Source organism: Manacus candei, unplaced genomic scaffold, assembly GCF_025592945.1.
Source record: "Manacus candei isolate 608988 ecotype Guabito, Panama unplaced genomic scaffold, ASM2559294v1 h1tg000017l, whole genome shotgun sequence".
NCBI lineage: Eukaryota > Metazoa > Chordata > Aves > Passeriformes > Pipridae > Manacus > Manacus candei.
The window spans coordinates 28,950,561-28,967,881 of NW_026138065.1; the positions used below are offsets into that span (position 1 = coordinate 28,950,561).

The 17,321-nt window shown below is 37.0% G+C and overlaps 1 protein-coding gene across 19 annotated transcripts in view; it reads right to left on the reverse strand.

Moving 5' to 3' along the window:
- NRXN1 (neurexin 1) overlaps positions 1-17,321 on the reverse strand; it is a 699,771-nt gene that overhangs the window by 422,453 nt on the left and 259,997 nt on the right. For all 19 annotated transcript variants that reach the window (XM_051783684.1, XM_051783683.1, XM_051783658.1 and 16 more), the window contains one exon: positions 6,147-6,585. In XM_051783684.1, the coding sequence (XP_051639644.1) occupies positions 6,147-6,585 (439 nt within the window). The remainder of the gene's footprint in view (positions 1-6,146; positions 6,586-17,321) is intronic.

Sequence of the window (17,321 nt, forward strand, 5' to 3'; positions counted from 1 at the left end):
TACCTATGAATACATTCTGATACATTCTGTTTTACACTGCCCTACACAGTTAGAGGTTGACAAGAAAAGTAAGATTCCTCTCTGATTTCACTCTGTAAGGATGATTTCCAGAGGATGAATGGTGGTTATTTAAAAAAAAAAAAAAAACCACGTGCAAGGTTATCTTTGAATATGGTAACCAGTTTAAAAAAAATTTAAATAACACTTAAGTCTCAGAAAGCAGTTATTAAACCTATTTCTACTGTGTTGCAAGAAACACTGTGAACAAAGACCTTTACAGCTGCTTCATGGTTGGATTTTATTTAGTTTATGCTTTTGGGTTTTTTTCCCATTCTTTTTCTGCAGAATTAGCAGTACTGTTAAGAGCAGAACAGACAAACATTTCCCTTAGGTATGAGTTAATGAGCCTCTCCAATCATATTCATTATCTCAGCAATTTACTTTTTCATAAGACTGTGTATAAGAAGCTAAATCTTATTTCTAAACCTTTTCTCATTCCTGATCATTTAAATGTGAAGATTGCAAGTAGAGCTACTACAAGTATTCTGATCTCTCTGCTTATCTGATGTAGCCTATCTAGTTGCTTTTTGTGCCCAGGAAAAACATTTGCCTTTAAAGAAACAGTGAAAAATAGGAGCAAGGTATTAATTCTAAATACACTTTACATCTTGTGAGCTAAAGCACAATATAATAGCTGTGATGAAGACTGTGACCACAGCATACATCCCATGGCCAAGACAGGGCACATGTGAAGCAGTTGTGAAGCTACTATCCTTTGCAAGAATTCAGGATATACAATTCAGGAGTACTGGGAAGAAACTCAGCCTATTTGACAGGACACAGCAGTTGGGAACCAGTTGGGAACTCTGCTGCATACCCATCAAGAAAGATGGACCAGTGGAGAAGGTATGAAATCTTTTACTTAACCCTGGGAAATATGGTCTCAGGAGCTCCTTCTTACCAAAGGACTGCTTTTTAGGTAAGAAAGCACACACAGTAAGTCATACAGGTAACAGAATGGGACTCTAGGCTGAAAAATTTCTGTAAGAATAAAAGGTCAAAAGTTCCTTCATCAAAAGGAAATGAAAAGGTGTCATCTCTTCCCTCTTCCTTGTAGCTCTCAAAATCTGAGGAGATTGGCAGAATTGCTAGAGAATAGAGCCCAGATAGTTACAATTTAAAAGTGTGTTCTCATTCCCTATATCTTCCTCCCCTCCTCCACTGCAGGCCCAGACAGGCAATGGCAAAGTCAGTAGTTTAGAGTGGATGCTCACTGTGACTGTGAGTCTGGAAGAGAGCAAAGAATGAAAAATAAATCTAGTACTTGCTGATCCAGCTAATATGAAAGTCAAGGAAATTAGCAAAGCTCCTTGAGAAATGTCACAGCATTCCACTATCAGAGGGAACCACTCCACATTGGATTTAAGGGCTAGGAGCAAAAGGTTTCAAGACACTGAATGTCATTAAAAACAAACAAACAAACAAACCGCAGTTTATTTGAGCTATTTATTCATTAACAGAAGAATCTCTTCCTTTATGTTTGACAGCTAGGGAAGTATGCTGTCAACAGCAACAAGAAAGTATCTGAAAAACAACTTTTTTTCTATACAAGGTATATTCATTCACTTGTATAAAAATTCTGAAGGTAAGCAAGTGAAAAATAATCATGTGATTTCCAGTATGTTTGGTTTGGTCTACAGGAAAGAAACCAAAAAGCATCCTGAAATAGTAAATTTTATTATTCATGGAAAAAACACACCAACATACATAATGAGATACATAACTCCAAGAGATGATGGAGTTGTGAACACAACTTGGTGGAGTTTGTGATCCTCAGGGCAGTGAGGAGGGTGCAGAACAAACTCACTGTCCTGGACTTCAGGAGAGCAGAATTTGCTCTCTTCAAGGACCTACTCAATAGAGTCCTATGGGAAAGAGCCCTGGAGGGCAGAGGGCCCCAAGAATGCTGGCTGATATTCAAGGATCATTTTCTCCAAGCTAAGGAGAGATGCGTCCAGACAAGGAGGAAATCAGGTAAAAATGCCAGGAGGCCATCATTGATCTATAAGGAGCTGCTGAGTGAACTCAGAGCAAAAAAAAGGTTTCAGAATGTGCAAATGAGGACAGATGGCCTTGGAGGAATACAGGGAAATTGTATGGGAATCCTGGGATAAGGTTGGGATAGCCAAGGCCCAGTTAAAATTGAGTCTGGCCAGGGACACCAAGGATGACAGGAAGGGCTTCTGTAAGATATGTTACAAATATAAGAAAGACTAGGAATAATGTGGGTCCTCTCCAGAAGGAAACAGGAGAGCTGGCTACCATGGATGAAGAGAAGGCTGAGGCTTTCAATGACTTCTATGCCTCAGTCATCAATGGCATGCACTCCAGCCATGCTGCCCAAGTTGAGAAAGGCAAATGCAGGGACTGGGAGAACAAAGACACTAAGCCCACTGCAGGACAGGATAAGATTTGAGACTAGCTAAGGAACTCGAATATGCAGAAGTCCATGGAACCCAATGAGATGCATCTGCAGGTCCTGAGAGAGCTGCCAAACAAAGTTACTAAATCACTATCCAGCATTTTTTAAAAATCGTGGCAGTCAGGTGAAGTCTCTGATAACTGGAAAAAGGGAAATATAACCCTCATTTTTAAAAAGTGGAAAGTGGAGGACCCAGAGAATTACACACCAGTCAGTCTCACCTCTGTGCTAGGCAAGATAATGGAGCGGATTCTCGTGAAAACTGTGCTAAGACACATGGAAAACAAAGATGTGATTGGTAACAGCCATCATGGCTTTACAAAGGGGAAATCATGCCTGAAAAATCTGGTGACCTTCTCAGACAGGGCTACAGCACTGGTAGATGGGGCAGAGCAACTGACATCATCTACCCAGACTTATGCAAAGCATTTGACACTGTCCTGCATGGCACCCTGGTCTCTAAGTTGGAGAGAGGTGGACTTGATGGATGGACCACTTGGTGGATAAAAACTGGCTGGATGGTCAACACACAAAGAGTTGTGGTCAGGTGATCATTGTCCATGTGGAGACCAGTGATGGGTGGTGTCTGTCAGAGGCTGGTGCTGAGGCCAGTACTCTGGGATCGAGGGCACCCTCAGCAAGCTCACTGATGACACCAAGCTGTGGGGTGCAGTTGGCATGCTGGAGGGAAGGGATGCCATGCAGAGGGACCTTGACAGGCTTGAGAGGTGGGCCTGTGTGAACCTCACAAAATTCAAAAAAGCAAAGTGTAAAGTCCTACACTTGAGTCATGGCAATCTCAGGCACACCTACAGGCTGGGCAGAGAAGTGATTGAGAGCAGCCCTGCAGAGAAGGACTTGGTGGTGATGGTTCATGAGAAACTCAATATGAGCTGGCAGTGTGTGCTCACAGCCCAAAAAGCCAAGCAGTGTGGGCAACAGGTTGAAGGAGGTGATTCTCCCCCTCTACTCTGCTCTTGTGATACCCCACCCAGAGTACTGCATACAATTCTGGTGTCTCCAACAAAAGAAGGACATGAACTGTTGGAGCAAGTCCAGAGGAGGGTCACAAAGTTGATAAGTGGACTGGAGCAACTCTCCTATAACGACAGGTTGAAAAGGTTGGGGCTGCTCAGCCTGGAGAAGAGAAGGTTGTGTGGAGACCTCATAGCAACATTCCAGTTTCTGAAGGGGGCTTACAGGGAGGCTGGAGATGGACTCTTCATCACGAACTGTAATGATAGGACAAGGAGGAAAGGGTACAAACCGAAAGAGGAGAAAATCAGGCTGAATATTAGAAAGAAAGTCTTTACTGTGAGGGTGATGAGATATTGTAACAGGTTGCCCAGGGAGGCTGTGGATGCACCAACCTTGTCAGTGTTCAAGGTCAGGTTGGATAAGGCCTTGAAGCAACCTGATCTAGTGGGAGGTGTCCCTGCCCATGGCGGGGGAGTTGGGACTAGATGATTTTAAGGTCCCCTCCAACTCTTAACATTCTATGATTCTATGATTCTATAAGTCATGAAGAACTAATCTAAACACACAACACATCAGAACTTCCTGATCCAAACAGAAGAAAACAAGAACATATAGTTCATTCTTTATTTTAATTGTTAGGCAGTCATTTTACTTGGTTAAATCACATGGTCATGATTCTACTCAGTCAATGTTCTCATAAAAAAAAAAATGGCATTGCTGGTGTTATTGGTACTTCTCCTGCCGTATTGTTGTATGTATTAGAATAATGTCTGGTTCAGATTGCAGCTAAAAACTCAGTTTGTCAATCCATAAGCCTACATATTTTATCAAGTTTTCCTGGTAATAGTTCATCGGTTGAGAGTGAATAGGTATTACAGTCAGTTTTCAAGAGTGACAGGGTAAATAAATTTCACCAATCTGAATCACAGGCAAGTCAGCAGATGGATTAATTTGGTTATTTATAATTCTACTTCAAAATATCATGCAATCCTGATCACCAGGTTTGTTTGTTTCCTAAAATAAGTCTACATTCTTGTTGATGTCCATCAACAGTTCTAAAAATTAAAGTATGCCCTAAACTCTCTTAATGGCACTTGTGAGCAACATTTTTTGTGAAGCAATGAAAGTGTAGAACACATCTTCAGATGTAAACAATTGCTATGCATTTATTTCTTTTCTGTATAGTTCTGTTGGCTTTGGATGTAAGAATAAACTTTTCTTTCAGCAGAGTCCCACAGGCATGATTATTACAGGATTTACTGCCTCATATGAATCACTGAAAAAGCACTTAAGAAGGAATTCTGAAATGAAGATTGTAGTATAAATAATATAACTGCTGGATACTCCATCCCAACTGAGGATGTTGAGAAGTTATGTTTTCTTGTTTGGTTCGGGTTCTTTTTCTTGTTTGTCTGGGGTTTTTGTTGGATTTTCTTTGTTTGTTTGGTTGGTTGGTTGTTTCTTTTTAACCTCAAGAAATGTAAATAAGCAACTGACATAACATAATAAGAAAATCAAATGCTTTAAAATTAGAATTTGAAGCTGCACAGTCAATGAATCAAAAAATTATTTTTCACAATTGTAGGGCAGATCAATTGAATTTGGTCTGGTTTTCAGCATAGGTGTGACTAAAATCTTCAATTTAAACCTGCACCTAAGATTTGCTTGATCTGAAATCTGATTTGTGGATAATAAGAAAAAAAGTCATAAAATAATAACTCATTTGTGGTTAAGCTCTCAGAAGGAAATTGTAAATGCAAGTTATGGAAAAGGAGTCAGCAGAAGGAAGAAAGTGGGGAAAACCCCACAAAGTCCAAAAGGAATTTACATTTTTTAACCCTCAATTTCAGAGTATAAATAAACTTCAGACAATACCAATACTAATCAGAAAATTCATTGATGGACAGAATTACAGATTCATTACATTCACCACTTCCTTCCTCCTCTAATCTTGGCATGAACTACAGGAAAGATACCTTAGAAGAGATCTGTCCTTCAATTAATGTATATTGATTATTTGCTTAAGTCAAGATATATACTCAAGATAAGATGCAGCTGAAACGCGACAATTTCACTAGTTAAAAGCATTTTATGCTATATTAGATTTCAGTAGCATTAGGAAGAGTTTATGAATTCTTTATTTTTACCCTTTTTGGTGAGGTCATTTTTTGAGTAAACTACTACAGAATATGAATCATACTGACAGAATGCAGCATGGCAATTATTTTCATTTCTGCTGATATGTGTTGTTAGCCATTCATTAGCATATCATTTAATTATGCTGAGACCTACTGACACGATTGGAAGTTCGGTGTTGTTTCTGTAGGCCAGCTATTCCCTGTGTTGGAGATTACTTTCAGTAATCCTTTTTTTGCTTTATTTTCATTGTTGAAATTTGCCACTTCAGCTATTTGGTGTAAGCAAGCACAGAGGGAGATTACAATTGGTTTTTCAAGTGCAGAACAGACTTATTTGCAAGATTAAGTACTTGATTATCCAATAATGTTAACATAAGATATTTTACTCAGCAAATTAGTGTATTCTAGTACCTGACAATAATGACTTCTTTTATTTCCCTTGCTTTTCAGATGATGCACAACTCTAATTGTGACAACATTAGTATGTACCCTGTATTCCCTCAGATACAAAAGGAAAAAAATACTGAATGCTAAGAAAAGAAACTTACCTGACCGTCCATCCCGCTGAAAATCCACATGGTACCATTCACCATCATTCACCTTCTTCTGCAAGGCTTTTATTTTTATAGTACCTGATCCCATGTCTAACAGCAGGTAGAGGTGGCCATCAAGCATCTCGATGGCAAAAAAATCAACCTTCACCATCTGTGGATGTTTGGCATCTTTTTGGTGCCTTGGTTTCCCATGACTGAAAAGAATTAGGCCATTTGGCTCAGTTGTACGAAAATCAAATGATATTGAGCCTGTTTTCTTGGCATTCCACTTTGGCAAAGAGATGAATGACTCTGGTGTTTCAAATGTGATTGGATCTAAGGTTGCAACATTCTCACATTTAAAAGCTACAACCCCGTGAATCTTCATTTTGGGATCTCCTTGCTTGGCAAGTCGAGATAACTCCAACCTGACGTCATTATTTTTATATACAACCTGCAAGCAAAGCAGAGAAGTTACTCAAAGAAACCTGACCATTTTAACCAAAAAGATATAATCCTGAACAGGCATATTATTTAAAGGATAATAATGATGATATATGAATATGATAAGTTACATACACACAAAATTAATAAGTATTTTCACTGACTAATGATTTAATAATTGTTTTCATTAAACTAAACAAAGTTGCTCTAAAAATATCCCTAGAGTTAATTCTAACAATCTGAAAGAATCTACACATAATTTATACTATGAGTTGCAAATTAGCTTGTGTGGCCTTGATTACTTAAAAACCCTCTTTGCACAGCCACTCTGCTACAATAGAGAAGTATAGGATTTCTTCTTCCTCTAAAACCCTTTGTCACTGTCTTAACTCTTCTGTTCACGCACAGAAAATATACCAAGGTCAGATATCTCATAAATTAACATCTTTTCAGTTTGTCCTTGGGGCTGAGGAAAAACAGTATTCATGGTATCCATGAAGCTATAAGATAGGCAAACTAGTGTCATACAGATCAAAACAGGCAAAACCAGGGAAATCTTTGAGCCAGTTCAATTGGACAAAAAATAAATCAACTTACATATTTTCCCTGACTGAAGACTTTTCTGATAAAAATGAAAGACAATATTAGTTTTAAATCCAATTGACCTCTGCAGCAAATATTCTTGCTTCAAATTACATTTTTACTTGCTCCAGAGAAGTCGGTCATGATAAAAACCTTTCCCAGGGTTCTAGTCTTTATTAGTATATTCTGAAATTGCTGCTATTTCTGAGTTATCCAGAATACAAGGGCTGCTTAAATGAAGCTCCCTAATACCAAAGGAGTGCACAAGTATTTTGTCAATATTTTTAATTATTCAGTAAATGATACACTCAAGCTAAAATACCACTGAATGGCTGCTATGACCCCAGAGTGACAAAAGCTAAAACCTTCTCTGTTTCTAAGGTTAAGCCCTACATTAAAAAGCAATTTGAAGAAAAGGCAACAGCTCAGCAAAACCAAGCACTTTGTGCTGAGGCTTCTTCATCTACAGATCTATACCATGCAGGACTAGATCATGTCTGGCCCCTGATCCAATATTCCAGCTATACAGTGTAGTTCGAAGCTGTTCAGGGGACCAATCACTGATTCGGACCTTACACCCCTATTAGTGGTTAGAAAGTGCTTACTGAACACTCAGGATAGAGCTTCTGGATTAATTTCCTCTGAGACCTAGTTTGAACTCAAATGAAACCCACTCTGACACACAGAAGCAGAAGACACAGGGGATGCACTGCAGAACTGTGCTACTGTTAGAAATCAAAACACTACATACAGCCAATCTGAGATGGTATACCCCGTGATAGTTGCTCTCGAAAAATGGTGTTTAAAGATGCTAGAACACTAAAGAAATGATTGATAGACTGACAATTTTTTACTGTAAGAATTGTGTTCTTTTTAATTATGTCATTATCCACGCTGCAAATTTCAGCATCAGACATGGCAGAATTATTCTCCTCCATTAAAATGTGTCCTAATAGCTAATAAATAAGCTTATTTCTTCATTTTATTACCGAGTTGAGTGCAAGTAATGCTGTTTCCATGGGAGCTGTGTCTCCAAAGACAACAGATAAACCTCACTGTGGATTGCTGACAGCAGAAATAATACTCTGCCACACAGAGGCAGATAATATGTTGCATTCTTCAACTGAAGACTTCAGAAGTGAATAGAATTGGACTAAATTTTAATATTAGAGAGTAAGGATACATATTTCCATTTATCAAATACATCCATAACACCTCAGATATCACAGATTGTGCAAGGCAATTTAGAAGAGTACTGGAGAATAAGCACACACAGGTGATCTCCCTTTGGTGTGACTTTTTGTCTTTAGAGTGAAGAAAGCCAAAAGGCAGCAGAATGAAGCAAGAAGTCAGCATAATAGTAGGTTTCTTAGAGATACCTGGTCTCACAAAACATTGGCCACTTTCTAGGGCAAAAGGGATTTTGGACAGCTTTCATTTAATTTCAAGAAGTTAGAGGGGACAACCTTTCTAGATTAGATTGAAAAGCATTAAATAGTAGCCAGAGGATATGACAAAACAAACCAAAAAAAAGGAACAAATGGGCTCTTATCAGAATTAAATCACATATGATGACAATGAAAGTAAATAAGGCAACAAAGAATATGAGAAAATCTTTTTTTAATTATCTACTAAACAAGAGTAGGTGCCAGGACAAGGCGAGTAAATGTACAAAGAAATTTTATTGTTTATGGACAAATCAAATTGTCTGATATTAATGAAAGCTGGTCGACTGAATATTAAAATTAGGAGTTAATAGCCATGTTAGAAAAACTGAGCAGGCTAAAGTCTGAAGTCATTTGCCAACTCATAAACAATAATTTGTAAGAAATGTTGTCTTTGAACAAGAACCTAATGGACAAAGTGCAAACAGGAATACTAGCAATTGCTTTCTCAATAACTTGTCACCAACTCTTCACGTAGCTTAATATATAGGAGAGAAAAATTGCTAGAACAATTTAGTAAGAGTGACAAATATTTTATGCCACCAATATCAAAACATTCTCGGAATCCCTAAATATTGCATATGACAATTTCTAACTTCCATATTCCACAACTGAAACTCCATAGCTACCAAGAAGCAAATGACTGCATATTATTACATTCATTGCGTGGAAACTAAATAAAGCCTATATCTAAGTTTTAGAGTGCTTATGTTCTATGTTTTAGAATGCTTATATTCCTTTAATCTTACTAAATGGAAAATTTGGAACTGAATTATCATGGATAATTAGTATTAAAAGAGGAATATATGAACCATAACTGAAAAGAACTGTAAACTATTAACTGAACACAGCTGGCATTTGGGAGCCCATTTCCTAGTGTTATGCTGAGATTCTTACCCCTCTCTCTGTTCATGAAAAATGTACTCAGCCATCAGTGAACCACAGCAAAAAGGAGGAAAACACTATGTTCACAGAAAGTACTCATCGTTAATTTGTGGAAAACAACTGAACAGTAAGGAATAATTCTGAGATGAATATCTGCTTTATAACTCATGAAGGTATATGCTGTAGAAGTAATAGCCTCTAGGGTATAAATAATTTACTCATCCAATCACTTTGCCTTTTTTTTTTTTTTTCCCTCTGGGTACATAAGGACAAACATGTTTTTAATAGGGCTTATATTATCCACTATTCCCATCTGAGGTTCACAACATATTGTTCTTTAGTATTAACTCAGTATATTCTCCCTCTGTTAGAGACATGGATCCACAGTTAGTCAAGTGAAGGTGATTTGGAATGGAGAAATATTTGAGTCCCATTGACCTTTACTCCCACACAACCTGCAGTCTCTATCCTTGCACTGGTATGTGCTTTACAAGCATCTATTTGGTTGACTCTGGTAATAACTTGCTTGCTCTTGCACTCACTTTCATACCTGAGCAACAATATGAGTTTCCTGCACGTGAAGCTGCCAGTCCCCAGGGAACTGTGTTATGCTATTAAGAGCACCTTGAATTTGTTTTTTATTCACTGTATTCTTCTTAATATTAAGTAAGTTTCAAGACCTCAGTCTTTAAAATATATAGTTACCTCCTTGTTGGAAACTGTAAAAGGTCACCTAAACTTTCAAGAGAAATGGAACCGTTAGCAATTTCCACATAACTTGCAACCAAGCTATCCAAAGCAAGGAATAAATTTGGTTTCTAAGAGAGGGCAGAACTATATATCATTTTACAATCAAGATACAAGCTTCCTTTGCTACCATGTAAGCCAACCACATGCTGGGTAACTTGCAATATCACGGTGTTGAGTCTTAATAAATAAGTCCAGCTATGAGACAGCGAATATTACCTTAAGCTCAGCACTCTTTAACATGGTCTGCGGTCATCTTGGAGCATAACCTAAATTAATTCATGCTTCCCAAAGATATATCATGTATACAGCTTTTTGCAAGCCAGGGCCTTAGTATTCAATGAACTACAGAAGCATATCAAGTATTCACTACAGACCCTGACGGTGGTCATGGTTGGTGCCTTCACAACAAAAAATGTACCAGAGCAGCCAAAGAAAATACATTATTAAACCAGCAATATATAAATTTATGAATGACCTTGAGAAAAGGTGAAGGAAAAGAGAAGAAATTCATATTAGGGACATATTCTAAATATACAAACATTCAATTATCAAGTTTAAAAATAAAAATAAATTAAAAAAATAATAAACAGAACCCTAGCAGTTCTTTCTACTGACCCTATCTCATGAGATTGAAAACCACAAAAGATGTGAAAGAATTCTGATTTCAACACCATTTTCATTTCAATGTGCAGCCCTTTCCACATCAAACACTGTGAGTGAAGAAAGGCATTACCCTCAAATATTTCAGAATACTGATCAACTCTGCCAGCAACAGCTTTTCCATCACTGTGATAAAAATCCTTTAAATTACTATGAAGCATTTTTTTCAAATTACTACTTATTATTAAAACCAAAAATGATCCTCAAGGAACTAATCACATCCCCTGATTTGCAGCATCATAGAGAATCCAGGAGTTCAGAGCACCTTCCATTATGATCTTGCTCCAAAGAGCTTGCCTGTTTACTTAACAGGGAGGTGAGGAAAAATGCTTCTTTAAATTTGTAGAGTGGATAAATCTAGTATCAAAATCTGTTAAAAACTGGATCATATAAATTTTTATCTTACCATAAAGCAGTATTTTAGTATTTTTATATTTTCACAAAACCTGGATTACCTAGTGCAAACAATGACAGTTAATTCTCTAAAATGGAGATTAGTATCATCCAAAATGGCTCAGGTAGGTGCTGCTACCCTACAGGTTTATGCTGCACAGTGGTGTCAGCAGGAGATAACTTGCTGATGTCAGAAAGTCTAACAGTGAGATTTACATTATGGGAAGCCTGAGGCAATTTTCATCAGCTTGCTTTAACAGCCACTAGAATTTCCACGCTCGTTGAGAACTACCTGGTGCACATAGCACCGCATTCCCTGGAAATCCAAAGGCAAAACTAACCACTAAGAATTATCAAGTATTTTTTTCAGTGTTTGCTCTATGGTTTTGAACTAATCCATGAATGCCAGTTTCTCACAGGAGGCTTGTCGTTTTGCTAATGTCTCCCTTGGTTTTCAAGCATGAAAAATGAATATATCAATGAACACAATAAACTACAGAGTATTTACACAAAACTTAAGGAGCCCCAGTTCAAATGTTTGCAATGGAACGCATTTTTGACTAAAATGTCAAAGCACACAATATGAATGACAACAGCTACTCAGGCCTCTAGGATTACTCAACACTGTAAACCAGCTTTGTTATCTGAACACAGAGAAGAGATTAACAGGCATATTGAAAGCTCCAAGGGAACATCTTATTCACCCTCAAGTGAAATTTTTTCATTCTCGTGATGTTGTGTGCATGTGTGGTGGTGGTGGTAGGATGAGGCATTTAGAAAGGGGGTCATTTTGAGTACCAAAACCAGGCTAAAATTAGCATAATTATATGGAATTCCACTATGAATTCAATAACACACCTGAAGGTCCACTGTAGACTATCTGACAACCATCACTATCCTACCCCTTAATAACAATGTGAAAAGAATGAAAAAAATTCAGCAAACTTAAACCGAAAAACACAGTCCAAAAAACCCCCAGAAGAACAAATAACACACAATTTGATACAGAGAAGATCCCTTAATTACTCTAAGGCAAGAAAAAAAAGTTGTTAATGGATATGTACAGCTGTAGAAAAAAAACCAGTACTAATAGAAACAAAGTTACAGATATATTGTAAATATGAATTTAGATTCACTGTGCAGTGCTGGGAAAGTCACCTCAGTTTAATGCATGTCAGCTATTTGCAGAATTAATACAGTTGTGATAGCTGACCTTCTAAGCAAACTAGTCTCTTCTGCTGGAGTTTTGAATGCAGATCCCAGAACTGTTTGTTTCTTTTCTCTCCCACTTTGACTGTCTGAATAGAGACATTTAAAGGGGATGCCAGAAACCTTTTTATGTTCTAAGTTACTGGCATATCGTTTAACATGATATATTGGCAGAACTTAGAAAAAAAAAATCAACATTTTTTTTTCTAACAACCTTGATAATGGGATTGTTATGTTTTTCACCCTGCTGTGGCCACAAGTCTTTTGAAGATCTTTTTTCCCCTCTTCAATAGACTATTTTGTTATTCTTTGTATGTCCCACTGTCTGCTGCCAGACAGCTAAATGTTTCTGACTGTGGTTGCTATGTTTTCTGTTTATAAGAAATGGGTTCAAGTTCCCTTTTTTTTTTTTTTTTTAACTTCCCATGGCAAAGACTCATAGAAATTTCTTGGCAACAGCTAAATTGCAGAGTTTAGGAACAAGTTGCTTCCATAGAAGCTCAATTGGTTCCCAAGTAAGAATAAAGCCTTTACCAAGACATAAGTCATGAAACAAAAACAAGAGACACAAGAATCACCAAAAGGAAAACAAAATGCATTATTTGAGGGAAAAGTAGCTTTGCATTATATATTGTATAAGGTCTAAAAAAGAAAACAAATTATATGCTATGTCCAATGACTCTTTGGGAAAAGGAAGGTCTACAGGAGACTCAATAATTGTGCTGGATTTCAGCTTTTTCCTCTTCTATCTTTCACAGTGCAGCAAGAGTTACCAAAGACTAATTCTGCAGCAAAGTCAGAAATATGCTATTTTTTCCTCTTTCTCCATTAGCTATCCTTACCCAAGATCAAGCAAAAGAACTCTTTAAAGACTGCAAGAAAGAGGTACTGTAAAGTAGAACACAATTATTATCATTGTAGGGTTGAAGCCTTATTTCTTTAGCATAATATTCATTATATGCTAGATTTTACCAATCTTTAGCACTGAAAGCTTTAAATTCAAGGTCAGAAAATACAGAAGCAAATAATGGAAAAAGGAAAAGATAATATAAATGCAAAAATTAATGTTCTAAGAAATTTAAACTCCAATGCATCTGAAGGCAACATGACAGATTTACTTAAAAACTGAGTTACCTTTCATTAGGGTAGGAATTATATAAGTTAAAATAGAAGTTGTCACAAAAAGAGAAAAAGAATGAATCTTGAATTAAAGAGGAAAGTTAAAATGAACCCAACACAATCCAAATTTGGGAGGTCAGTGCTCTGGAGACAAACTAACAAAACCCTGTTAAAAAATTCAGTTAGCAATATGCCTAACTGAATATCTGAAATATTTAAACAAATATTTTTTTCCATATTAGACATGATTAAAAACACACAGAAGGAACTGTCAATTCTGCATATCCTTTGGTGAAATGAGGTAGGTTTATTCCACCCCTCACTAGCTTTACACTTCCTTCCTTCCTTCAGCCTCTGCCATCAGTTTATTAGTAGCTGCCAACTTATTACTAACTTATTACTTCTCCAGAATAATAAATACCCAACTGGCTTCTTCTTCCCCTTCTCTCTCACCTGTATAGGTTACTCTTGCCTCTAGCTGAATAGCTAGCTCTTGGCTGAGGGTGTTTCTGGCTGCTTTCTGTTTTGGACTCATCTCTGTTTCCCAATTCCTGGTTTGAAAGAACCTTCTGTTCCAGTGAGGGGAAAATAGACCTCTAATCCTAGGCTGAACTGCCATGTCTATTATATGAACTTCTGGCTAGCTTCCATATAGATACTATCATTCCCTTTCAGCTCTTTTGGCTGACTATCGGTACAGTGAATTTGGCTAGTTGTTGACAAGCTACAGAAACTTTCCTTCTCCAATTCTGAGACCCAGCACAATACCCAGCTACCTTAACAGCTCTCTGATTTTTAATGTGGTTTTTTTTATATTAATATAGTTACAATTTATGCATCTGTTGGCTAAATTCTGCTCTACCTTGATAGGCAAATATTTTAAAACTAAAAGTTAAAATCAAATTTCTACCCACTAACTACACTGTTAATTTTCCTTTCATTAGTGGAGTGACTGGCACTCCGTGAACGGAAGACATTCAGGAAAATTCTTCCCTACCTTCACCTACAATTTCTTATGAATCCTTAGAATCCTTTTAATGTTTCCTTTTAGCTTTCCAATACTGCAATGTCAGTAACTCTTCAGATCAGCGTTTTGAAACAATCTTTGCCTTCTCAGATACCTATGACAACTGGAGACTAAGTTTCCTGTAGTACTTTTGCAGGCAAGGTTATCACTATAATTCCAACACAAGGTATCAAGCTGCCACATGTTATTCAGCGGCAGCTTTTCCTTCACCATTTTTCAATGACAGAAAGGTACACCTCGAGGCTGCTGCCACTGCCTTCCTTTGCACTCCATTCTGTGCTCACATTCCTTCCCTAAACAACCTATATTTTCCGAAATGACAAATGAAGAAACAGTACTCACACAGAGAAGCAACAGGAAAAGCAGGGCCCTTCCAACCTCAAACAATGCTCTGTATAGTGCAACATGTGTGGCTAAAAGTATATATTGTCGAGAAAATAATCAACTCATGGGATATTTCTAAGGCATCTCTTTAATATTTAAAGGCATCTCTTTTATATTTAAAGGCATCTTTAACCAGAGTCTTCCTATGGGCCATCTTCACGCTAATAAATTTTATTGAGGTTATAGCTGTCCTCCAAAATAAACTTGCTGAATTAATCCAAATTAATTATCACTCTAAGTATAAGGAAGAGGGATGTATTATTTGATTTTCAGGACATGCCATCTCACTGTAGTGAGCAAATGCAGCAGAGCATATATACTTAAGTGTGGTGTTTAAAGGGTCTGAATCTGCATGATGACCTCCAAGTCTGAGACTTTGGTGTCAGCTTAGTGCTAAAGAAATGTCAGACAATACAATTTACTTTTGGTTTGGCACCGAACAAGAGGTCCTTGGCCTCAAGCAAAATCAATTCTTTTGACAGATAATCAGCAAAAACACACAATACCACAACAATGTTTGTCCAATTACATTCAGGAAGAGCAGCTTCCCACATCAAATGAACTATCAACAACCACCTTTACACAAGTTACTACTGCTTATTGCAATCTAACACATACGCAAACTTTTAAAAATATATTGTTCTGCAAATATTATATGTTTCCTAAAATACTTTTGATTATGTGTCTGTCACAATAAATACACCTCACAGTGGTTTTTTGGAAAATATCCGTGAAGTGTACTAATTCTGAGTCAAGGGTAGACAGTGCAATTACGCATTTCTCGCTTCCCCATGTCATTGTGTACATCAATTGAATGGCTCAGCAATGTTCTGACATTTGTTTTCACCTTTAGGTGTTTGAGATTTTTTGGTTTTCATTTCAAATAAACACTTCAACTCGAAGCTACTTTAAATATAAAGCATATTTTTATTTCTGAAGTGGTATTTCTGAAATACCACTTCAGAAAAGTGGGAAGAAAACAGGCTTTTCCTTGGAAAAAACATCAGGCAAAAATGATTTTCTATTTTTGCTAAAATACTTTCTTGGGACTACATATGACATGTGATGAATTATACATGTATTAAAAAAATCATAAAGGGAATACATGAAATCTAAATAAAGAATTTAGGTAGCCACATCTATTCTAGCAACTATTGCTCATGTTCATTTCAGTGTAACTCCATTCCAAAAAACAATACGAGATTATGCAAAGAGCTGCAGCATTCATTTTCTTTGGAAAAGTTTGCCAAAATTACTTTCAAGATTCTGCTCTCTGTAGTGGGGCCTTGGTCCCACTGAAGTGACCATGTAGTAGTTAAAGGTAGTGAGAAAGCCTACTATATAAAGGTTGATTCAAAATTATTTAGCAAGAAGTTGATGATGACTAATAAAAACTTTAATTCAGGAGTAGATAACAGATAAGCAGGTAAAACTCTGCAGTATGGGACTCATGATTACTGTACCCACAAAGAAGAAAAGCATTTGCCTTTCAACAGAAAATAAATTAAGAGTAGTCACATTCTGACTGAAAACCAGATGTGAATAAAATCTATATATGATAAATAATGTGAAAAAATATCTATTTAAGGTATAATATCTATAAAATATCTAATATAAGGTACATATAAAAATATCTATATGAGGTAAAAATATCTATATAAGGTATTAATTCTAGTATATACCAGTAAATAATACCAGGGCATGAGACTAAATGCTACTGTGTGTACCTGTATGATGTCAGCATAAACCAGAAGGGCACACCCTCTCTCCTTGGGCTGGTGTCAGACCCATGGCATCATCCAGTCTCTGGAAATGTTAGGCTTTCAAACGGGTGGTTCACAAAGGTGAAAAATACCAAAAGGCTGACAGGAGGCACATTGTGCTCAGAAACCTGACCTGCTCATGTTATTTCTGTTGTATTCCCTTCCTTTCTGTGAAGGATTCTTTCTGTGTTACCAAGGAGGACATACACCACTGAAATGATTGCTTTACAAAATATGAACACGTGTCCCACCCTAGCATCTCCTGAAAGCTTCCACTTAAAAAGGAGAATCTTAAAAGTACAAGCTCTGCTTTTTTGTGTCATCTTTTTCTTGAACCTTTCAGTGCTGCTACCAATATGTAGAAGTGACAGATTTAGTTCCCAAGAACAAAACATGAACAGTGCTTAATGAGAACATCTGGATATTCAGTATGCACAAAGATCCTTAAAGACCTTAATCAAACAGTCAAGTATTCTTTTGAAAATATGGCCCTCTCTCTAGAATCCAAACAAATTTAAATAAGAAAGGA